The 25,556-nt window shown below is 41.7% G+C and overlaps 1 protein-coding gene across 4 annotated transcripts in view; it reads right to left on the bottom strand.

Annotated features, from left to right (window-relative positions):
• The window catches only part of LOC139746768 (sodium- and chloride-dependent glycine transporter 1-like), a 457,242-nt gene that overhangs the window by 19,476 nt on the left and 412,210 nt on the right, over window positions 1–25,556 (bottom strand). For all 4 annotated transcript variants that reach the window (XM_071658276.1, XM_071658275.1, XM_071658277.1 and 1 more), the window contains 2 exons: window positions 24,853–24,984; window positions 20,233–20,400 (listed from right to left, as the gene is read on the bottom strand). In XM_071658276.1, coding sequence (XP_071514377.1) covers window positions 20,233–20,400; window positions 24,853–24,984 — 300 coding nt within the window. The remainder of the gene's footprint in view (window positions 1–20,232; window positions 20,401–24,852; window positions 24,985–25,556) is intronic.

The raw sequence follows: 25,556 nt of genomic DNA, 5'->3' as shown, positions 1-25,556 counted from the left end.
CTCCCACTCTTCTCATGCCACAAGCATCTTTTGCGCAATCCATCACTGATTCCCTAAATACATCCCATTCCTCCCCCACTCCCCTTACTTCCATTGTTCTCATCTTTTTCCATTCTGTACTCAGGTCTCTCCTGGTACTTCCTCACACAAGTCTCCTTCCCAAGCTCACTTACTCTCACCACCCTCTTCACCCGAACATTCACTCTTCTTTTCTGTAAACCATACAATTCTTCACCCTTAGCTCCACAAGATAATGATCAGACATCCCTCCAGTTGCACCTCTCAGCACATTAACATCCAAAAGTCTCTCTTTCGCGCACCTGTCAATTAACACGTAATCCAATAACGCTCTCTGGCCATCTCTCCTACTTACATACGATATACTTATGTATATCTTGCTTTTTAAACGGTATTCCCAATCACCTGTCCTTTTTCAGCACATAAATCTACAAGGTCTTCACAATTTCCATTTACAACACTGAACACCCCATGTATACCAATTATTCCCTCAACTGCCACATTACTCACCTTTGCATTCAAATCACCCATCACTATAACCCGGTCTCGTGCATCAAAACCACTAACACACTCTTCAGCTATATATATATATATATATTATATATATATATATATTTATCCCTGGGGATTAGGGGATTAAGAATACTTCCACGTATTTCCTGCGGTCGTAGAAGGCGACTAAAAGGGGAGAGGGAGCGGGGGGCTGGAAATCCTCCCCTCTCTTTTTTTTTTTTTTTTTTAAATGATTTGGTAACAGAGAAGAGGTAGTAAAAGCTTTGCGGAAGATGAAAGCCGGCAAGGCAGCAGGTTTGGATGGTATTGCAGTGGAATTTATTAAAAAAGGGGGTGACTGTATGTATTACTGACTTGTTGGTAAGGTTATTTAATGTATGTATGACTCATGGTGAGGTGCCTGAGGATTGGCGGAATGCATTTATAGTGCCATTGTTACAAAGGTTAAAGGGGATAAGAGTGAGTGCTCAAATTACAGAGGTATAAGTTGTCGAGTATTCCTGGTAAATTATACGAGAGGGTATTGATTGAGAGGGTGAAGGCATGTACAGAGCATCAGATTAGGGAAGAGCAGTGTGGTTTCAGAAGTGGTAGAGGATGTGTGGATCAGGTGTTTGCTTTCAAGAATGTATGTGAGAAATACTTAGAAAAGCAAATGGATTTGTATGTAGCATTTATGGATCTGAAGAAGGCAGATGATAGAGTTGATAGAGATGCTCTGTGGAAGGTATTAAGAATATATGGTGTGGGAGGCAAGTTGTCAGAAGAAGAGAAAAGTTTTTATCGAGGATGTAAGGCATGTGTACGTGTAGGAAGATAGGAAAGTGATTGGGTCTCAGCGAATGTAGGTTTGCGACAGGGTGTGTGATGTATCCATGGTTGTTTAATTTGTTTATGGATGGGGTTGTTAGGGAGGTGAATGCAAGAGTTTTGGAAAGAGGGGCAAGTATGAAGTCTGTTGGGGATGAGAGAGCTTGGGAAGTGAGTCAGTTGTTGTTCGCTGATGATACAGCGCTGGTGGCTGATTCATGTGAGAAACTGCAGAAGCTGGTGAAAGTTTGGTAAAGTGTGTGAAAGAAGAAAGTTAAGAGTAACTGTGAATAAGAGCAAGGTAATTAGGTACAGTAGGGTTGAAGGTCAAGTCAATTGGGAGGTAAGTTTGAATGGAGAAAAACTGGAGGAAGTAAAGTGTTTTAGATATCTGGGAGTGGATCTGGCAGCGGAAGGAACCATGGAAGCAGAAGTGGATCATAGGATGGTGGAGGGGGCGAAAATCCTGGGAGCCTTGAAGAATGTGTGGAAGTCGAGAACATTTTCTCGAAAGCAAAAATGGGTATGTTTGAAGGAATAGTGGTTCCAACAATGTTGTATGGTTGCGAGGCGTGGGCTATGGATAGAGTTGTGCGCAGGAGGGTGGATGTGCTGGAAATGAGATGTTTGAGGACAATGTGTGGTTTGAGGTGGTTTGATCGAGTAAGTGACGTAAGGGTAAGAGAGATGTGTGGAAATAAAAAAGAGCGTGGTTGAGAGAGCAGAAGAGGGTGTTTTGAAATGGTTTTTGGGCACATGGAGAGAATGAGTGAGGAAAGATTGACCAAGAGGATATATGTGTCGGAGGTGGAGGGAACGAGGAGAAGTGGGAGACCAAATTGGAGGTGGAAAGATGGAGTGAAAAAGATTTTGAGTGATTGGGGCTCCTGAACATGCAAGAGGGTAAAAGGCATGCAAGGAATAGAGTGAATTGGATCGATGTGGTATACCGGGGTTGACGTGCTGTCAATGGATTGAACCAGGGCATGTGAAGCGTCTGGGGTAAATCATGGATAGCTGTGTAGGTATGTATATTTGTGTGTGTGGACGTATGTATATACATGTTATGGGGGTGGGTTGGGCCATTTTTTTCGTCTGTTTCCTTGCGCTATCTTGCAAACGCGGGAGACAGCGACAAAGCAAAAAAAAAAAATATATATATATATATATATATATATATATATATATATATATATATATATATATATATCTATATATATATATATTATATATATAAATTTATTTATTATACTTTGTTGTTGTCTCCTGCATTATACATATATATAATACACAGACATATACATATATACACATGTACATAATTCATACTTGCTGCCTTTATTCATTCCCATCGCCACCCCGCAACACATGAAATGACAACCCCCTCCCCCCCGCATGCACACGAGGTAGCGCTAGGAAAAGACAACAAAAGCCACATTCGTTCACACTCAGTCTCTAGCTGTCATGTGTAATGCACCAAGACCACAGCTCCCTTTCCACTTGCAGGCCCACAAAACTTTCCATGGTTTTACCCCAGACACTTTATATGCCCTAGTTCAATCCACTGACAGCACGTCGACCCCAGTATACCACATCGTTTCAATTCACTCTATTCCTTGCATGCCTTCACCCTCCTGCATGTTCAGGCCCCGATCACTCAAAATCTTTTTCACTCCATCTTTCCGCCTCCAATTTGGTCTCCCATTTCTCTTTGTTACCCTGCCACTCTGATACATATATCCACTTTTCAATCTTTCCTCAGTCATTCTCTCCATGTAACCAAACCATCTCAATACACCCTCTTCTGCTCTCTCAACCACACTCTTTTTATTACCACACATCTCTCTTACCCTTTCCGATGGCCAGAAAGCGTTATTGGACTACTGTTAATTGACAGGCACGTGAAAGAGAGACTTTTGGATGTTAATGTGCTGAGAGGTGCATCTGGAGGGATTGTCTGATCATTATCTTGTGAAGGCAAAGGTGAAGATTTGTAGAGGTTTTCAGAAAAGAAGAGAAAATGGCTGGGTGAAGAAATGGTGGGAATAAGTGAGCTTGGGAAGGAGACTTGTGTGAGGAGATACCCAAGAGAGACTGGAGAATGTGCGTGTGTGTGTATTTCCTGTGTGGTGGGGTAGTGATGGAAATGGATGAGAGCAGCAAGTATGTACGTGTCTGTGTATGTATATGTATGTATACGTTGATGTGTATATGTATGTATATATGCGTGTATGGACGTTGATGTATATATGTGTATATGAGTGGTTGGGCCATTCATTGTCTGTTTCCTTGCATTACCTCGATGATATGGGAAACCAATTGAGTATATTAAAAAAACATGGTTCACCCCAGGTGTTTCCATGCAATGGTTCAGTCCACTGATAGCATGTTGACCCTGGTATACCACATCATTCAAATTCACTCTATTCCCTACATGCCTCTACCCATCCTTTATGTTCAGGCCCCGATCACTCAAAATCTTTTTCTCTCCATCCCTCCACCTCCAATTTGGTCTGCTTCTCCTTGTTTCCTCCACCTCTGACACATATATCCTCTTGGTCAATCTTTCCTCACTCAGTCTCTCCACATGTCCAAACCATTTCAACACATCCTCTTCTGTTCTCTCACTAAACTTTTTATTACCACACATCTCTCTTACCCTTTCATTACTTACTGAATCAAACCACTTCACACCAAATATTGTTCTCAAACATTTCATTTCCAACACATCCACTCTCTTCTGCACATCCTCATACATATAACATTGTTAAAAACCTTTAAATATAACCGTTTTTGCCCTTCCCTTCCACACATTCTTCAATCCTCAGAGAACCTTTGCTCCCTTACCCACCCTATGACTCACTTTCACTTTCTTCAATTCTTCTCCATTCAGTCACAGCTAATTTAACTTGTCCTTCTACCTTGCTTTTCTTCACATTTACTATCAAACTCCTTTTAATACTCTTTTTCACTTGAATTGCCCCCAGTGAACATAATCAGCAAACAGTTAACTTGCTTTTCAGCCCCCTTACTCAATACACACTGCATATTCACCCATCTCTCCAAGACTCATGCATTTACCTCTCTTAACACCCAAGCTATAAATAAATTAAACAGCCATGGTGACAAGGCATACTCCTGCCACAGACCAACCTTCACCTGAAACCAATCAGTCTCTTCCTTTTTGTACACATAACTTACAAACTTGATATATATTTATTTATCATACATAATCGCTATTTCCCGCATCAATGAGGCAGCACCAGGAAACAGAAGAAGAATGGCCCATCCACGCATAATACACACACACACACACACACACATATATATATATTTATTTTATTTTATTTATTTTGCTTTGTCGCTGTCTCCCGCATTTGCGAGGTAGCGCAAGGAAACAGACGAAAGAAATGGCACAACCCACCCCCATACACAATGTACCCACACACACACGCCCACACACGCAAATATACATACCTATACATCTCAATGTACACATATATATATATACACACACAGACACATACATATATACCCATGCACACAATTCACACTGCCTGCCCCTATTCATTCCCATAGCCACCTCGCCACACATGGAATACCATCCCCCTCCCCCTCATGTGTGCGAGGTAGCACTAGGAAAAGACAACAAAGGCCCCATTCGTTCACACTCAGTCTCCAGCTGTCACGCAATAATGCCCGAAACCACAGCTCCCTTTCCACATCCAGGCCCCACACAACTTTCCATGGTTTACCCCTGACGCTTCACATGCCCTGATTCAATCCACTGACAGCACGTCAACCCCGGTATACCACATCGATCCAATTCACTCTATTCCTTGCCCGCCTTTCACCCTCCTGCATGTTCAGGCCCCGATCACTCAAAGTCTTTTTCACTCCATCTTTCCACCTCCAATTTGATCTCCCACTTCTTATCGTTCCCTCCACCTCCGACACATATATCCTCTTGGTCAATCTTTACTCACTCATTCTCTCCATGTGCCCAGACCATTTCAAAACACCCTCTTCTGCTCTCTCAACCACGCTCTTTTTATTTCCACACATCTCTCTTACCCTTACATTACTTACTCGATCAAATCACCTCACACCACACATTGTCCTCAAACATCTCATTTCCAGCACATCCACCCTCCTGCGCACAACTCTATCCATAGCCCACGCCTCGCAACCATACAACATTGTTGGAACCACTATTCCTTCAAACATACTCATTTTTGCTTTCCGAGATAATGTTCTCGACTTCCACACATTCTTCAAGGCTCCCAGGATTTTCGCCCCCTCCCCCACCCTATGATTCACTTCCGCTTCCATGGTTCCATCCGCTGCCAGATCCACTCCCAGATATCTAAAACACTTTACTTCCTCCAGTTTTTCTCCATTCAAACTTACCTCCCAATTGACTTGACCCTCAACGCTACTGTACCTAATAACCTTGCTCTTATTCACATTTACTCTTAACTTTCTTCTTTCACACACTTTACCAAACTCAGTCACCAGCTTCTGCAGTTTCTCACATGAATCAGCCACCAGCGCTGTATCATCAGCGAACAACAACTGACTCACTTCCCAAGCTCTCTCATCCACAAGAGACTTCATACTTGCCCCTCTTTCCAAAACTCTTGCATTCACCTCCCTAACAACCCCATCCATAAACAAATTAAACAACCATGGAGACATCACACACCCCTGCCGCAAACCTACATTCACTGAGAACCAATCACTTTCCTCTCTTCCTACACGTACACATGCCTTTACATCCTCGATAAAAACTTTTCACTGCTTCTAACAACTTGCCTCCCACACCATATATTCTTAATACCTTCCACAGAGCATCTCTATCAACTCTATCATATGCCTTCTCCAGATCCATAAATGCTACATACAAATCCATTTGCTTTTCTAAGTATTTCTCACATACATTCTTGAAAGCAAACACCTGATCCACACATCCTCTACCACTTCTGAAACCACACTGCTCTTCCCCAATCTGATGCTCTGTACATGCCTTCACCCTCTCAATCAATACCCTCCCATATAATTTACCAGGAATACTCAACAAACTTATACCTCTGTAATTTGAGCACTCACTCTTATCCCCTTTGCCCTTGTACAATGGCACTATGCACACATTCCACCAATTTCAGGCACCTCACCATGAGTCATACATACATTGAATAACCTTACCAACCAGTCAACAATACAGTCACCCCCTTTTTTAATAAATTCCACTGCAATACCATCCAAACTTGCTGCCTTGCCGGCTTTCATCTTCCGCAAAGCTTTTACTACCTTTGCATATATATATGTATGTAGCATTTATGGATCTGGAGAAAGCATATGATACAGTTGATAGAGATGCTCTGTGGAAGGTATTAAGAATATATGGTGTGGGAGGCAAGTTGTTAGAAGCAGTGAAAAGTTTTTATCGAGGATGTAAGGCATGTGTACGTGTAGGAAGATAGGAAAGTGATTGGTTCTCAGTGAATGTAGGTTTGCGGCAGGGCTGTTTAATTTGTTTATGGATGGGGTTGTTAGGGAGGTGAATGCAAGAGTTTTGGAAAGAGGGGCAAGTATGAAGTCTCTTGTGGATGAGAGAGCTTGGGAAGTGAGTCAGTTGTTGTTCGCTGATGATACAGCGCTGGTGGCTGATTCATGTGAGAAACTGCAGAAGCTGGTGACTGAGTTTGGTAAAGTGTGTGAAAGAAGAAGGTTGAGAGTAAATGTGAATAAGAGCAAGGTTATTAGGTACAGTAGGGTTGAGGGTCAAGTCAATTGGGAGGTAAGTTTGAATGGAGAAAAACTGGAGGAAGTAAAGTGTTTTAGATATCTGGGAGTGGATCAGACAGCGGATGGAACCATGGAAGCGGAAGTGAATCATAGGTTGGGGGAGGGGGCGAATATTCTGGGAGCCTTGAAGAATGTTTGGAAGTCGAGAACACTATCTCGGAAAGCAAAAATGGGTATGTTTGAAGGAATAGTGGTTCCAACAATGTTGTATGGTTGCGAGGCGTGGGCTATGGATAGAGTTGTGCGCAGGAGGGTGGATGTGCTGGAAATGAGATGTTTTAGGACAATATGTGGTGTGAGGTGGTTTGATTGAGTAAGTAATGTAAGGGTAAGAGAGATGTGTGGAAATAAAAAGTGTGGTTGAGAGAGCAGAAGAGGGTGTTTTGAAATGGTTTGGTCACATGGAGAGAATGAGTGAGGAAAGATTGACCAAGAGGATATATGTGTCGGAGGTGGAGGGAACGAGGAGAAGTGGGAGACCAAATTGGAGGTGGAAAGATGGAGTGAAAAAGATTTTGAGTGATTGGGGCCTGAACATGCAAGAGGGTAAAAGGCATGCAAGGAATAGAGTGAATTGGAACGATGTGGTATACCGGGGTTGACGTGCTGTCAATGGATTGAACCAGGGCATGTGAAGCATCTGGGGTAACCCATGGAAAGTTCTGTAGGGCCTAGATGATGAAAGGGAGCTGTGGTTTCGGTGCATTATGACATGACAGCTAGAGACTGAGTGTGAACGAATGTGGCCTTTGTTGTCTTTTCATTGCGCTACCTCGTGCACATACGGGGGAAGGGGGCTGTCATTTCATGTGTAGCGGGGTGGCAACAGGAATGAATAAGGGCAGACAGTATGAATTATGTACATGTGTATAAATGTATATGTCTGAGTGTGTTTATATATATATACGTTGAGATGTATAGGTATGTATATGTGCATGTGTGGACGTGCATGTATATACATGTGTATGTGGGTGGGTTGGGCCATTCTTTCGTCTGTTTCCTTGTGCTACCTCGCTAATGCAGGAGACAGTGACAAAGCAAATAAATAAATAAATAAATATATTTATTTATTTCCCTTGTCTTACGCACTTTATTTACCTCCTTCCAAAACATCTTTTTATTTTCCCTAAAATTTAATGATACTCTCTCACCTCAACTCTCACTTGCCCTCTTTTTCACCTATTGCATCTTTCTCTTGACCTCCTGCCTCTTTTATACATCTCCCAGTCATTTGCATTATTTCCCTGCAAAAATCGTCGAAATGCCTCTCTCTTCTCTTTCACTAATAATCTTACTCTTCATCCCACCACTCACTACCCTTTCTAATGTGCCCACCTCCCATGCTTCTCATGCCACAAGCATCTTTTGCGCAAGCCATCACTGCTTCCTTAAATACATTCCATTCCTCCCCCACTCCCCTTACCTCCTTTGTTTTCACCTTTTTCATTCTGTACTCAGTCCCTCCTGGTACTTCCTCACACAAGTCTCCTTCCCAAGCTCACTTTCTCTCACCACTTATTTTGCCTTGTCGCTGTCTCCCGCATTTGCGAGGTAGCGCAAGGAAACAGACGAAAGAATGGCCCCACCCAAAACCATCCACTTACACGAGCTATATTCATGCACGGCCCACTAACGAATAAATTTACTACAGTTATCCTGAGATTGGGTGGTCTAGTATGTTTATCATCTGTGTCTGTGGCATTTGTGTATCATACCGCGGGTATGTTGGATCGTCGCTGGGCAGTTGACAAGGCGGAGGAATGGCATTAGACAACCCGCACACATGACCCAATGTCCAGCCCCCATCACCCAACCATCCGTGCGGTCGACGGGCGCCGGCCGCCGCAGGCCGGGTAGCGCCATACGGGCGACCAATAAAAAAAGGAAAATAACGGAAAACACAAAGGCCAAACTCCGTTCTCACAACTCCAGTCTCTAAGCTGTCATGTTTATTGCACCAAATATACGCTCCTTTACCACATCCCAGGGACCACTCCAAAAACTTCTCCATAGGTTTTACCGCAGAGATGCTTCACATTGCCCTGATTCAATCCACTGACAGCACGTCGACCCCAGTATACCACATCGTTCCAATTCACTCTACTCTTTGCATGCCTTCACCCTCCTGCATGTACAGGCCCTGATCACTCAAAATCTTTTTCACTCCATCTTTCCACCTCCAGTTTGGTCTCCCACTTCTCCTCGTTGCCTCCACCTCTGACACATATATCCTCTTGGTCAATGTTTCCTCACTCATTCTCTCCATGTGACCAAACCATTTCAAAACACCCTCCTCTGCTCTCTCAACCACACTCTTTTTATTACCACACATCTCTCTTACCCTTTCATTACTTACACGATTAAAGCCACCTCACACCACACAATGTCAACACCCCAACCTCAAACTTCTCATTTCCCAGGCACATCCACCCTCATCCGCATAAGTGCGAGTGCCAACTCCTAGCAAACATTTTTAATGGGGTGGGTAGTGGTAGTGGACGGGATTTTCAGTCACAGATGGTGGGAGGGCCTGGTGTTATGGCGAGTATACATGCATAAATTGTTGGGGTCTTTTAGAGCAATGAAAGTGGGCGCCAAGATGTCAGCAGTAACGTGAAGGCAAGGACATCGGCAAGAGGGGCCATTAGCCTCTCACATGTTACGATAAATAACGGCACTTCCGCAAGTTTTCCGACATTCAAACTTAACTCCCAATTGACTTGACCGATTCAAGTAGGTATGTTGGGTAAGGGAGAGTTGAATTCTTGGGTAGATGTAAGGGAAGGAGTGCTAAATAGGGTAATTTAGATGGATCACTGAGGAGGATGGGGAGATTCTTTGGTTGATGAATAATGAGAGGGTATGATGGGATTATTCTACTGTTAGCATAGTACCTTGAGCGAGACTCACATAATGTCGGGATGTGTGGCCAATTAGGGACACTAAACGAGTGATGCTTCAGCCCACTATTACAACCTCAGCACTGTTTATCATTTATGATTTATTCCTGGGAAGTTATTATCCCTCCAGGACGCTACAGTAATTGCACGGGAGTACCAAGCATCGTGCTGCGATTAAGTACACTTAAACATGCCGGACATCCTCGATTATAATCTTGTCACTGCTTCTAACAACTTGCCTCCCACACCATATATTCTTAATACCTTCCACAGAGCATCTCTATCAACTCTATCATATGCCTTCTCCAGATCCATAAATGCTACATACAAATCCATTTGCTTTTCTAAGTATTTCTCACATACATTCTTCAAAGCAAACACCTGATCCACACATCCTCTACCACTTCTGAAACCACACTGCTCTTCCCCAATCTGATGCTCTGTACATGCCTTCACCCTCTCAATCAATACCCTCCCATATAATTTACCAGGAATACCCAACAAACTTATACCTCTGTAATTTGCGCACTCACTCTTATCCCCTTTGCCTTTGTACAACGGCACTATGCATGCATTCCGCCAATCCTCAGGCACCTCACCATGAGTCATACATACATTAAATAACCTTACCAACCAGTCAATAATACAGCCCCCCCCCTTTTTTAATAAATTCCACTGCAATACCATCCACACCTGCTGCCTTGCCGGCTTTCATCTTCTGCAAAGCTTTTACTACCTCTTCTCTGTTTACCAAATCATTTTCCCTAACCCTCTCACTTTGCACACCACCTCGACCAAAACACCCTATATATGCCACTCTATCATCAAACACATTCAACAAACCTTCAAAATACTCACTCCACCTCCTTCTCACATCACCAGTACTTGTTATCACCTCCCCATTTGCGCCCTTCACTGAAGTTCCCATTTGCTCCCTTGTCTTACGCACTTTATTTACCTCCTTCCAGAACATCTTTTTATTCTCCCTAAAATTTAATGATACTCTTTCACCCCAACTCTCATTAGCCCTCTTTTTCACCTCTTGCACCTTTCTCTTGACCTCCTGTCTTTCTTTTATACATCTCCCACTCAATTGCATTTTTTCCCTGCAAAAATCATCCAAATGCCTCTCTCTTCTCTTTCACTAATACTCTTACTTCTTCATCCCACCACTCACTACCCTTTCTAATCAACCCACCTCCCACTCTTCTCATGCCACAAGCATCTTTTGCGCAATCCATCACTGATTCCCTAAATACATCCCATTCCTCCCCCACTCCCCTTACTTCCATTGTTCTCATCTTTTTCCATTCTGTACTCAGTCTCTCCTGGTACTTCCTCACACAAGTCTCCTTCCCAAGCTCACTTACTCTCACCACCCTCTTCACCCGAACATTCACTCTTCTTTTCTGTAAACCCATACAAATCTTCACCTTAGCCTCCACAAGATAATGATCAGACATCCCTCCAGTTGCACCTCTCAGCACATTAACATCCAAAAGTCTCTCTTTCGCGCACCTGTCAATTAACACGTAATCCAATAACGCTCTCTGGCCATCTCTCCTACTTACATACGTATACTTATGTATATCTTGCTTTTTAAACCGGTATTCCCAATCACCAGTCCTTTTTCAGCACATAAATCTACAAGGTCTTCACAATTTCCATTTACAACACTGAACACCCCATGTATACCAATTATTCCCTCAACTGCCACATTACTCACCTTTGCATTCAAATCACCCATCACTATAACCCGGTCTCGTGCATCAAAACCACTAACACACTCATTCAGCTATATATATATATATATATATATATATATATATATATTTATCCCTGGGGATAGGGGATTAAGAATACTTCCCACGTATTTCCTGCGTGTCGTAGAAGGCGACTAAAAGGGGAGGGAGCGGGGGGCTGGAAATCCTCCCCTCTCTTTTTTTTTTTTTTTTTTAAATGATTTGGTAAACAGAGAAGAGGTAGTAAAAGCTTTGCGGAAGATGAAAGCCGGCAAGGCAGCAGGTTTGGATGGTATTGCAGTGGAATTTATTAAAAAAGGGGGTGACTGTATGTATTACTGACTTGTTGGTAAGGTTATTTAATGTATGTATGACTCATGGTGAGGTGCCTGAGGATTGGCGGAATGCATTTATAGTGCCATTGTACAAAGGTAAAGGGGATAAGAGTGAGTGCTCAAATTACAGAGGTATAAGTTTGTCGAGTATTCCTGGTAAATTATACGAGAGGGTATTGATTGAGAGGGTGAAGGCATGTACAGAGCATCAGATTAGGGAAGAGCAGTGTGGTTTCAGAAGTGGTAGAGGATGTGTGGATCAGGTGTTTGCTTTCAAGAATGTATGTGAGAAATACTTAGAAAAGCAAATGGATTTGTATGTAGCATTTATGGATCTGGAGAAGGCATATGATAGAGTTGATAGAGATGCTCTGTGGAAGGTATTAAGAATATATGGTGTGGGAGGCAAGTTGTCAGAAGCAGTGAAAAGTTTTTATCGAGGATGTAAGGCATGTGTACGTGTAGGAAGAGATGAAAGTGATTGGTTCTCAGTGAATGTAGGTTTGCGGCAGGGGTGTGTGATGTCTCCATGGTTGTTTAATTTGTTTATGGATGGGGTTGTTAGGGAGGTGAATGCAAGAGTTTTGGAAAGAGGGGCAAGTATGAAGTCTGTTGGGGATGAGAGAGCTTGGGAAGTGAGTCAGTTGTTGTTCGCTGATGATACAGCGCTGGTGGCTGATTCATGTGAGAAACTGCAGAAGCTGGTGACAGTTTGGTAAAGTGTGTGAAAGAAGAAAGTTAAGAGTAACTGTGAATAAGAGCAAGGTAATTAGGTACAGTAGGGTTGAAGGTCAAGTCAATTGGGAGGTAAGTTTGAATGGAGAAAAACTGGAGGAAGTAAAGTGTTTTAGATATCTGGGAGTGGATCTGGCAGCGGATGGAACCATGGAAGCAGAAGTGGATCATAGGATGGTGGAGGGGGCGAAAATCCTGGGAGCCTTGAAGAATGTGTGGAAGTCGAGAACATTTTCTCGAAAAGCAAAAATGGGTATGTTTGAAGGAATAGTGGTTCCAACAATGTTGTATGGTTGCGAGGCGTGGGCTATTGATAGAGTTGTGCGCAGGAGGGTGGATGTGCTGGAAATGAGATGTTTGAGGACAATGTGTGGTTTGAGGTGGTTTGATCGAGTAAGTGACGTAAGGGTAAGAGAGATGTGTGGAAATAAAAAGAGCGTGGTTGAGAGAGCAGAAGAGGGTGTTTTGAAATGGTTTGGGCACATGGAGAGAATGAGTGAGGAAAGATTGACCAAGAGGATATATGTGTCGGAGGTGGAGGGAACGAGGAGAAGTGGGAGACCAAATTGGAGGTGGAAAGATGGAGTGAAAAAGATTTTGTGTGATCGGGGCCTGAACATGCAGGAGGGTGAAAGGAGGGCAAGGAATAGAGTGAATTGGATCGATGTGGTATACCGGGGTTGACGTGCTGTCAGTGGATTGAATCAGGGCATGTGAAGCGTCTGGGGTAAATCATGGATAGCTGTGTAGGTATGTATATTTGTGTGTGTGGACGTATGTATATACATGTGTATGGGGGTGGGTTGGGCCATTTTTTTCGTCTGTTTCCTTGCGCTATCTTGCAAACGCGGGAGACAGCGACAAAGCAAAAAAAAAAAAATATATATATATATATATATATATATATATATATATATATATATATATATATATATATATATATATAAATTTATTTATTATACTTTGTTGTTGTCTCCTGCATTATACATATATATACATACACAGACATATACATATATACACATGTACATAATTCATACTTGCTGCCTTTATTCATTCCCATCGCCACCCCGCAACACATGAAATGACAACCCCCTCCCCCCCGCATGCACACGAGGTGGCGCTAGGAAAAGACAACAAAAGCCACATTCGTTCACACTCAGTCTCTAGCTGTCATGTGTAATGCACCAAGACCACAGCTCCCTTTCCACTTGCAGGCCCCACAAAACTTTCCATGGTTTACCCCAGACACTTTATATGCCCTAGTTCAATCCACTGACAGCACGTCGACCCCAGTATACCACATCGTTTCAATTCACTCTATTCCTTGCATGCCTTTCACTCTCCTGTAAGTTCAGGCCCCGATCGCTCAAAATCTTTTTCACTCCATCTTTCCGCCTCCAATTTGGTCTCCCATTTCTCTTTGTTCCCGCCACCTCTGATACATATATCCACTTTTCAATCTTTCCTCAGTCATTCTCTCCATGTAACCAAACCATCTCAATACACCCTCTTCTGCTCTCTCAACGACACTGTTTTTATTACCACACATCTCTCTTACCCTTTCCGATGGCCAGAAAGCGTTATTGGATTACGTGTTAATTGACAGGCACGTGAAAGAGAGACTTTTGGATGTTAATGTGCTGAGAGGTGCATCTGGAGGGATGTCTGATCATTATCTTGTGAAGGCAAAGGTGAAGATTTGTAGAGGTTTTCAGAAAAGAAGAGAAAATGCTGGGGTGAAGAAAGTGGTGGGAATAAGTGAGCTTGGGAAGGAGACTTGTGTGAGGAAGTACCAAGAGAGACTGGAGAATGTGCGTGTGTGTGTATTTCCTGTGTGGTGGGGTAGTGATGGGAATGGATGAGAGCAGCAAGTATGTACGTGTCTGTGTATGTATATGTATGTATACGTTGATGTGTATATGTATGTATATATGCGTGTATGGACGTTGATGTATATATGTGTATATGAGTGGTTGGGCCATTCATTGTCTGTTTCCTTGCATTACCTCGATGATATGGGAAACCAATTGAGTATATTAAAAACATGGTTCACCCCAGGTGTTTTCCATGCAATGGTTCAGTCCACTGATAGCATGTTGACCCTGGTATACCACATCATTCAAATTCACTCTATTCCCTACATGCCTCTACCCATCCTTTATGTTCAGGCCCCGATCACTCAAAATCTTTTTCTCTCCATCCCTCCACCTCCAATTTGGTCTGCTTCTCCTTGTTTCCTCCACCTCTGACACATATATCCTCTTGGTCAATCTTTCCTCACTCAGTCTCTCCACATGTCCAAACCATTTCAACACATCCTCTTCTGTTCTCTCAACTAAACTCTTTTTATTACCACACATCTCTCTTACCCTTTCATTACTTACTGAATCAAACCACTTCACACCAAATATTGTTCTCAAACATTTCATTTCCAACACATCCACGTGTGGATCAGGCATTTGCTTTGAAGAATGTATGTGAGAAATACTTAGAAAAACAGATGGATCTGTATGTGGCATTTATGGATCTAGAAGCATCTCTAAGCTTTGGGGAAGGTCTTAAGGAAAGCTGTTAGAAGCAGTGATAAGTTTTTATCAAGGATGTAAGGCAAGTGTATGAGTAGGAAGAGAGGAGAGTGATTGGTTCCTAGTGAAGTTATGTCTGCGGCAGTGGTGTGTGATGTCTCCATAGTTGTTTAATTTGTTTATGGATGGAGTAGTTAAGATGAACAGCTGGATTGACTTTGGACAGACTGTCATAACCAGGATTTGAAGTTATGTGCTCAACCCTGGGCAGCTCATGAATGCAACATGGTTAGGAATGCTACCTGATACACCACACTGGTGTTACCTCCCTTACAACCCCATCCATGAAGAAACTGAACAACCATGGTGACCACTCACCTCTGCCACAGACCGATCGTCACATGCAACCATTCGTTCTTCTCTCTTTTACCCATACACAGTCATTCCATTAGATAAAAACTTTTCAATGCTTCTAGTAGCTTTCCTCCCATTATGTATATTGTTAAGACCTTCTACAAAGCATCTCTATCAGCTCTGTCATATGCTTTCTCCAGATCCATAAATGCCACATACAAGTTGATCTGTTTTTCTAAATACCTTTCACACATTCTTTAAAGCAAACACCTGATCCACACATTCTCTACCACTTCTGAAACCACACTGCTCCTCCCCATCTAATGTTCTGTACGTGCCTTCATCCTCTTGATCAATACCCGCCCATACAACCTACCAGGTATTCTCAAACTTACACCTCTGTAGTTAGAACACTCACCTTTATCCCCTTTGCCTTTGTTAAATGGCACTATACATGCATTCTGCCAATCTTCAGGCACTTTACCATGATCCATACATAAACTGAAAATCCTTACCAACTAATCAACAACACAGTCACCCACTTTCTTAATAAATTCAAATGGAATACCATCCACTCCAGCCGCCTTGCCACATTTCATCTTGCGTAAGGCTTTCACCACCTATTCTCTCTCTACCAAACCACTTTCCATGACTCTCTCACTTTATATACCACCCTGACCAAAACACTCTACATCCGCCACTCTATCATCAAACACATTTAACAGTCCTTCAAAATACTCTATTCATCTCCTCACTTCATCTCTACCTGTTATCACTTCCCCTTTTGCTCCCTTCACCAATGTTCCCATTTGTTCTCTTATCTTTCACACATTACTATCTCTAGACTTTACTGATGCTTACTCACCCCAACCCTCATTTGATCTTTTTTCAACACCTGCACCTTCCTCTTCAACTCCTTACATCCCCAGTCATTTGCAGGACTTCCCTACAAGTTATGCCCAAATGCCTCTCTTTTCTCTTTTTCTAGCAACTTTACTTCTCCATCCCAACACTCACTACCCTTTCCAATATGTCCACCTCTCATCTTTCAAATGCCTCGTGCATCTCTTGCACATACAAGCAGTGCTTCCCTAAATATCTCCCATTCTTTAATCACTCCCCTTGCTTCATTTACACTCACCTTTTGCCATTCTACACTCAATCTCTCCTGGTATACCTTCACATAAGTCTGGAGGAAGTAAAGTGTTTTAGATTTATGTGCTGAAAAAGGACTGGTGATTGGGAATACCTGGTTTAAAAAGCGAGATATACATAAGTATGCGTATGTACGTAGGAGAGATGGCCAGAGAGCGTTATTGGATTACGTGTTAATTGACAGGCGCACGAAAGAGAGACTTTTGGATGTTAATGGGCTGAGAGGTGCAACTGGAGGGATGTCTGATCATTATCTTCTGGAGGCGAAGGTGAAGATTTGTATGGGTTTTCAGAAAAGAAGAGTGAATGTTGGGGTGAAGAGGGTGGTGAGAGTAAGTGAACTTGGGAAGGAGACTTGTGTGAGGAAGTACCAGGAGAGACTGAGTACAGAATGGAAAAAGGTGAGAACAATGGAAGTAAGGGGAGTGGGGGAGGAATGGGATGTATTTAGGGAATCAGTGATGGATTGCACAAAAGATGCTCATGGCATGAGAAGAGTGGGAGGTGGGTTGATTAGAGAGGGTAGTGAGTGGTGGGATGAAGAAGTAAGATTATTAGTGAAAGAGAAGAGAGAGGCATTTGGACGATTTTTGCAGGGAAAAAATGCAATTGAGTGGGAGATGTATAAAAGAAAGAGACATGAGGTCAAGAGAAAGGTGCAAGAGGTGAAAAAGAGGGCAAATGAGAGTTGGGGTGAGAGAGTATCATTAAATTTTAGGGAGAATAAAAAGATGTTCTGGAAGGAGGTAAATAAAGTGCGTAAGACATGGGAGCAAATGGGAACTTTAGTGAAGGGCGCAAATGGGGAGGTGATAACAAGAAGTGGTGATGTGAGAAGGAGATGGAGTGAGTATTTTGAAGGTTTGTTGAATGTGTTTGATGATAGAGTGGCAGATATAGGGTGTTTTGGTCAAGGTGGTGTGCAAAGTGAGAGGGTTAGGGAAAATGATTTGGTAAACAGAGAAGAGGTAGTAAAAGCTTTGCGGAAGATGAAAGCCGGCAAGGCAGCAGGTATGGATGGTATTGCAGTGGAATTTATTAAAAAAGGGGGTGACTGTATTATTGACTGGTTGGTAAGGTTATTTAATGTATGTATGACTCATGGTGAGGTGCCTGAGGATTGGCGGAATGCGTGCATAGTGCCATTGTACAAAGGCAAAGGGGATAAGAGTGAGTGCTCAAATTTCAGAGGTATAAGTTTGTTGAGTATTCCTGGTAAATTATATGGGAGGGTATTGATTGAGAGGGTAAAGGCATGTACAGAGCATCAGATTGGGGAAGAGCAGTGTGGTTTCAGAAGTGGTAGAGGATGTGGATCAGGTGTTTGCTTTGAAGAATGTATGTGAGAAATACTTAGAAAAGCAAATGGATTTGTATGTAGCATTTATGGATCTGGAGAAGGCATATGATAGAGTTGATAGAGATGCTCTGTGGAAGGTATTAAGAATATATGGTGTGGGAGGCAAGTTGTTAGAAGCAGTGAAAAGTTTTTATCGAGGATGCAAGGCATGTGTACGTGTAGGAAGAGAGGAAAGTGATTGGTTCTCAGTGAATGTAGGTTTGCGGCAGGGGTGTGTGATGTCTCCATGGCTGTTTAATTTGTTTATGGATGGGGTTGTTAGGGAGGTGAATGCAAGAGTTTTGGAAAGAGGGGCAAGTATGAAGTCTGTTGTGGATGAGAGAGCTTGGGAAGTGAGTCAGTTGTTGTTCGCTGATGATACAGCGCTGGTGGCTGATTCATGTGAGAAACTGCAGAAGCTGGTGACTGAGTTTGGTAAAGTGTGTGAAAGAAGAAAGTTAACAGTAAATGTGAATAAGAGCAAGGTTATTAGGTACAGTAGGGTTGAGGGTCAAGTCAATTGGGAGGTAAGTTTGAATGGAGAAAACTGGAGGAAGTAAAGTGTTTTAGATATCTGGGAGTGGATCTGGCAGCGGATGGAACCATGGAAGCGGAAGCAGATCATAGGGTGGGGGAGGGGGCGAAAATCCTGGGAGCCTTGAAGAATGTGTGGAAGTCGAGAACATTATCTCGAAAAGCAAAAATGGGTATGTTTGAAGGAATAGTGGTTCTAAGAATGTTGTATGGTTGCGAGGCGTGGGCTATGGATAGAGTTGTGCGCAGGAGGGTGGATGTGCTGGAAATGAGATGTTTGAGGACAATGTGTGGTGTGAGGTGGTTTGATCGAGTAAGTAACGTAAGGGTAAGAGAGATGTGTGGAAATAAAAAGAGCGTGGTTGAGAGAGCAGAAGAGGGTGTTTTGAAATGGTCTGGGCACATGGAGAGAATGAGTGAGTAAAGATTGACCAAGAGGATATATGTGTCGGAGGTGGAGGGAACGAGGAGAAGTGGGAGACCAAATTGGAGGTGGAAAGATGGAGTGAAAAAGATTTTGTGTGATCGGGGCCTGAACATGCAGGAGGGTGAAAGGAGGGCAAGGAATAGAGTGAATTGGATCGATGTGGTATACCGGGGTTGACATGCTGTCAGTGGATTGAATCAGGGCATGTGAAGCGTCTGGGGTAAACCATGGAAAGCTGTGCAGGTATGTATATTTGCGTGTGTGGACGTGTATGTATATACATGTGTATGGGGGTGGGTTGGGCCATTTCTTTCGTCTGTTTCCTTGCGCTACCTCACAAACGCGGGAGACAGCTGAAAAAAAGAAGAAAAAAAAAAAAAAAGTCTTTTTCCTAAGATCACTTACTCTCACCATTCTCTTCTTTCTGACACATTCCTATTTTTTGCCAGCACAACGTATAATGGGTAAAAGCCAGCATCTTTGTTGTGCTCCTAACCCTTCAATTCGTTTTACATTTGATCCTGATATGCACCTTGTAACAATTTACCATTAATTAATGAAATGGTTCCTGTTCACAATGATCTCAATTTTTGTGGTGACCATAATACAAGAGAAATCATTCCTATGAGTCCACTGGGAAATGAAATACAATAAGTTCCCAAATGCACTTCGTGTAATAATCACATCATCAGGGGAGACACAAGAAAGAAATATGTCAGTTGATATACCAAATGGCGTCCTAGCTACGTCTCTTCATTATATATCAAATGACTTATTTTTCTTTCTTGTATCTCCCCTGATGATGTGATTATTACACGAAAGTGCACTTGGGAACTTATCATGTTTCATTTCCCTGTGGACTCGTAAGAATATACTTGATCACGCGCTAAATTGTGATCATTTCCAAGAGAAATCGTATACATTATTGGGAATGAAGATGTCACCCCTTTGATGGGAGTTCCCAAAGGGAACAGGCATCAGAGATATAGACAAGATTAGATATAAGAGGTCTTACCTGACTAATGAACTCTTACCTCTACAAAGGAACCCTTCTCCCGTATAATCTTATAGATAGCTACAAGTGGGATTAGCGCAACAGATGAGAAGGACAGCACCCAGCCAATTGCATTAGCCCAAGTTGGAAATTCATAATCTCCATATCTTGCCGGAACAAAGTCGATCCACGTGAATACCAAAATGGTCTGAAAATTATACATCAATTAAAGTCTTTTATAAAAAATCTTACAAAAATACAAAAAATGGAAAAAGTTCAATGTGTCAAGATTTTCTGTCATGTGAACTTCTATTAATTTTGTATGGTAAGTATAAATTAACATATTCATTACTTTAAATGACAAACTAAAAGTAAAAGTATGCAGTCTTGTTTTACACTTATCACCTTTGTATTTCATATGTTTTTCTCTTTGAATGGCTAAATGACCTATGAAGAATCTAGAAACTCCATATCTACATCTCATACTCATCTTTGCTTATTCTCATTTTGCATAGTGGTACTTATGTGACTTTTTGTTGTATCTTGCAAGAACTTTCACATTTTTTTCATAGAAATTTGCCATTTCCTGCATTAGCGAGGTAGTGTTAAGAATAGAGGACTAAGCCTTTGAGGGAATATCCTCACTTGGCCCCTTCTCTGTTCCTCTTTTGGAAAATTAAAAACGAGAGGGGAGGATTTCCAGCCCCTTGCTCCCACTGTCATGTTATATGTTCAAAAATATTCTTTCCACCAGAACTCCCACTTTCAGTCTTTCTATTAGCCTTTGCCCATTCTAAATACTATCCTTTCTTTACATACTGTAGACTTTTATTCAACCAGTGCTAGTGTCCCTACCTAATTTGGCTGGAGTTTGTAAAGGGTACTTAATTATACTTTAAAGCAGGCAATGACTCACTTATAAGCTAACTTTTGCAAGTATTCATGTAGGGAATGTCATTCACCTGCTTCAAACTTCCTATTGACATAAACTGTTACATCACCTTGTCTAATTTTGTCTCCATCATCCCTGAATGTTTCAAACTTCAAAATCAGCCTCCCTTTGATGCTCACTAAGGTATTTGATCTTAACAATGGAGCTGAATGATACTGAACTTTATACATTAATATGCCATTGTTCATGGATTATTTCTCTTAATCTTAATTCTTTTTTCCAAGTCTGTTTGTTTATGTCCCTTGAACAATATTGATTCACATCTTGTTTTAATTTTTCTTATTAGCCATATCAGCATCTCTGCTAAAAAAATGGCTTAAATATTTATGCTTACATACTGATCCCATTTTGTCACTTTCTTATAACTTCACTTGGTCCATTTCTCTGTTTCAATTTGTATATCTCTTGTTACTCCACTCCTTTCTTTGATTTTGTGTCTCATTGCTTTCACTATTTCCCTCTCTCCAAAACCTAACATGATGCTTTCTCTTTGCACTCTTCTATATCACCATTCCTGTTCTCTGTATCTCTCCTGATTATCAATATCTCTCTTCTCTTTTTCACTTATGCCATTAGTTTTTGACCAAATGTTCTACCATATCTTGTTCTATTAAACCAACTATTGTGATGCAATGATCCGAGACTGCCAACCCATTTATGTTCTCTACATTTATAATAGCATCTCACATGTACTCTTCTTACAATCTTCCTCATGATAATCTCAAATGTAAAGCAGCTTTTTACAGAGTTTTGGATGTTTATTTCTGAATTTATCTTTAAATCTACATTTACCTCTGAGGTAATGTTGCATCTCTCATTTACATCAACATTATTTTCCTCTCCTTTTCATGTCTGTTCCTTATTCCACTTACACTTTCCTCTTCCCTTGTCTCTTTTTCAACTTTGTCCTTCAATGTCAGAGTTTCTTTGCGACTTTTCTCCATATTTCCATTCATCTTTAAGTTCTTAGTACCTGACTATCTTATAATTCCGTGATGGGTTGCTGAGATGGTGGCAAAAGAGGTTGGCATAGATACTGAGGCACATGTGATAGCAGAGGTGATGGCTAAGGTGACTGACAGAAGTTGTGATAAAGAGGATGGTATATTGTGGAGTGTTTGCAAAAATGATGTAAAGGAGGTGGCAGAGGTGATTGTAAAAGCAATAACAAATGGTGGTACAGGTGTTTACAGAGATAGTGGCAAAGAAAATACTGTGAGTGACTCAAGGGATAGTCCAAAAATGGTGGAGCAGATGGCACCAGTGGTTGTCAAGGACGTGGTAAAGTATACTGCAAAAGAGGTAGAAGAAAGGAGGCAGAGACTGTGTAAGAGTAGTGGTGGTGGTGGTGGCCGAAGGGATGGCAATGGTGGTTGTAAAGTTAAGGGCACAGGTGGATGGCAATGTGGGTTGTGGCAGAAATGGTGGTAGAGGTACTTGTACAGATGATGGTAGTTGTGGTTACAATGAGGGTAGCAATGATGATAACAATGGTAATAGTGCTGGTGGTAGAGGGGGTGATAGTAGAAGTAGCCAAATGGTTGGTGTTAGTGACAGCAGCAGAGGTGGGGACCCAGGTGGCCTTAGAGGTGGTGTTTGTAATGGGGTAGAAGAAATGGTGGCAGAGATCTTGGAAGAGGCAGTAGCAGTGCCAGAGGTGGTGGCGCAGGTGGTTGTACAGGTTGTGGTAGTGTTGGTTCCAAAAGGGGTGGCAGAGGTAATGGTAATGGTGACCATAAAAGGGAAGGTGGAGGAGGTGGCAGAGATGGTGTAAGAGGTTGTGGTTGGCTTGGTGGAAGTGGTGGAGACAGAAGGGATGGCATAAATGGTGGCAGAGTGAGTACACCAAGGTGATTGTAAAGGTGAAGGCAGAGTGGTGATAGTGGTGCTGACAAGTGAGTGGCAGGGATGGCATGAGTGGTTATAGTAGATAAGGTGGCACAGGTGGTTTTAGAGGTGGAGGTAAGAAAGGGAGTGACAGAGTTGGTGGATGGGGTGGCAGAGATTTTGGAAATGGTAGTGGTTGAGATGATAGAAGTGATGGTGGCAGAGAGAGTGGCACAGATGGCAGAAATGGGTGGCAAAGGTGGTTGCTGAGGTGGCAAAAATGATGAAAGAGGTTGAGGTAATGTTGGTGGCAGATGTGACAAAAGAGACGAGCAGACGTGATGCTGGCAATGGTTAGGGCAAAGGTGTTGGAAAAATGGGGTCAAGAAATGCAAAAGGAGTAGCAGAGACAGTATCAGAGTTGTTGGAAAGGGGGTGGTGGTACTGATGGCTGCAAAGGTGTTGGCAGAGATAGTGAAAGAAGCAGTGGCTGGGGTAGTGGCCAAGTGCTTGACACAGGTCATGGTAGCAATGGTGGCAGACAGGATGGCAGAGATGGTGGCATAGGTTGTTGTTGGTTTTCTTTTTCCATGACAAAAAACGATGAGGCTAATCCAGGTTCAAAGCTAACTCTTATCAAGCCCAAGTTGATAATATAACTAATCCAACAAGTACTCCTGTGTCTCATTAAATCTATCTACCTATCTCAACTTAAAGAATATTCACTTGTTGGCTCAGTAAATATACACAAATAATGATTTTCATGAATGCTGAAACAAAATCGTATTTGGTACTTTACACCTTTAGTGTTGCCTCTACTGCTGCATGCTACTACTGCAAGTTTACTTTCTTGTAATTGTACTCGTAGCATGGGAACCAATAACTGCTTTCAGAAGACTTGTAGCAATTTTATTGACTTTTTAGCCTCTTTTTTTTTTTTCAACATGTTCCAAACTGAATCACAGTGCTATTCCACACATTTAGGTAACTTATGACCTGTAAAGCACTCTGTTCTTAATTTTCCTAAATATATTTCTGTTCCAGCAATCCTAAATGTGGAGCTCAGATTTTACTATCCTCTTCCTCTCAGTATAATTATGACTTCAAGGCAACTTTGTCCAGCCTAAAGCACTGTTTTGCTGTAATACTTTAAATCAAAATCTCCAATTGAAACCCTAAGCAAGTTACATATACCTACATGATAATGCATACAGATAACTGCATTGACAAATTCCAGTATACTTTTGAAACGTTTCAGTTTCTATTAGTCTTTTTACTATTACATGGTTAAAATTACTTATATATAGGTGCTTCTGAGTAATTTTGGGGTTTTGCATAAATTGTTTATTAGTGACCAAAGATGCTATTTTTGAATTAATAGTTCTATCTCCTACATCTCGAAGTTGAAGAAAAATCTAGTGTCCATGGTACTGTATCCTTGTCATAATGATTCTCTTTCATTTGAAAGTAAATCCTTGACATCAAATTTCTTCCTCATATGGGTAATTTTCATGACTGCACACTGGTGAAAAACATCTTTGTACAATACATTGATGGTTGATTTGCACCACTCTTGTGTATCCATTTCAGGCTATGCAGCAAATTTTTTTAATTTCCTCTTCTTCCCCTTACACACAAATGTACGTACCAGCTCCAGCCAAACCCATGCAGAGACATTCCAGACTTAAGATAAAATTAGTCAAATATGAAATACAAAGGCACCTTTTTAATCAGCAGACACCCAATTTCTATGTCACTTCCCAGGTGTTTTTTGATAATTGCTTAGTCATTAAAATTACTTCACAAAGGTACTGTGTTCTGAGTCTATGCTTTGAAAATACACAAAATCATTCTTGCAACCTGTTAGAAGTAACAACTTACCAATACAACTAAAGGCATACCAAACTTCCATATGCCCTTCCAGAAGATCCTTGGATATGGGTAGAACCCTAACATCTTTTTTATGTCTTCCAAAAAATTATCAACACCATACACCCAAGTCACTACTGTCACCTGTTTTGAGTAAAAGAAATTAAATTATCAAATTTGCAAATATTTCATTCCTATGAATCAAAGAAACTCTCTTCAGGATATCTTAAAGTTATTTTGAATGCTCAGTAAAAACTTAGGATATCCCTACCTATTAAAATAAAAAGGAGTAAGAACCAACAAAGATCCATCAACCATTACACACTTTCCAAAAAGTAACCTGATAGACTGACTGACAGTAATGTCTATCTAATATTTATTCTATTTCAACATACATGGGCTATACCAAATACCAAGTGCAAACAAGTATGCATCATTTGTAGGAATATATCTTACTCAACTGAGGTCCCCAATACTAACCCAGCACTTTGTGGGTAAACCTACTAATTGCTGCCCTGTAATCAAGAGATAATACTACAAATGAAAAATCCACAAATTTCTTTGGGGGATACTGAGTCCACTTAACTGCAGAATTGATTAAGGAATACTTGGCTAATCATAGCTGTCATGTGTACTGCAACGAAACCACAGCCCCCTTTCCACATCCAGGCCCCACAAAACTTTCCGTGGTTTACCCCAGACGCTTCACATGTCCT

This window comes from Panulirus ornatus, chromosome 66 (genome assembly GCF_036320965.1).
Source record: "Panulirus ornatus isolate Po-2019 chromosome 66, ASM3632096v1, whole genome shotgun sequence".
NCBI classification, from domain to species: domain Eukaryota; kingdom Metazoa; phylum Arthropoda; class Malacostraca; order Decapoda; family Palinuridae; genus Panulirus; species Panulirus ornatus.
This window is presented reverse-complemented; position numbering and strand designations above follow the sequence as displayed.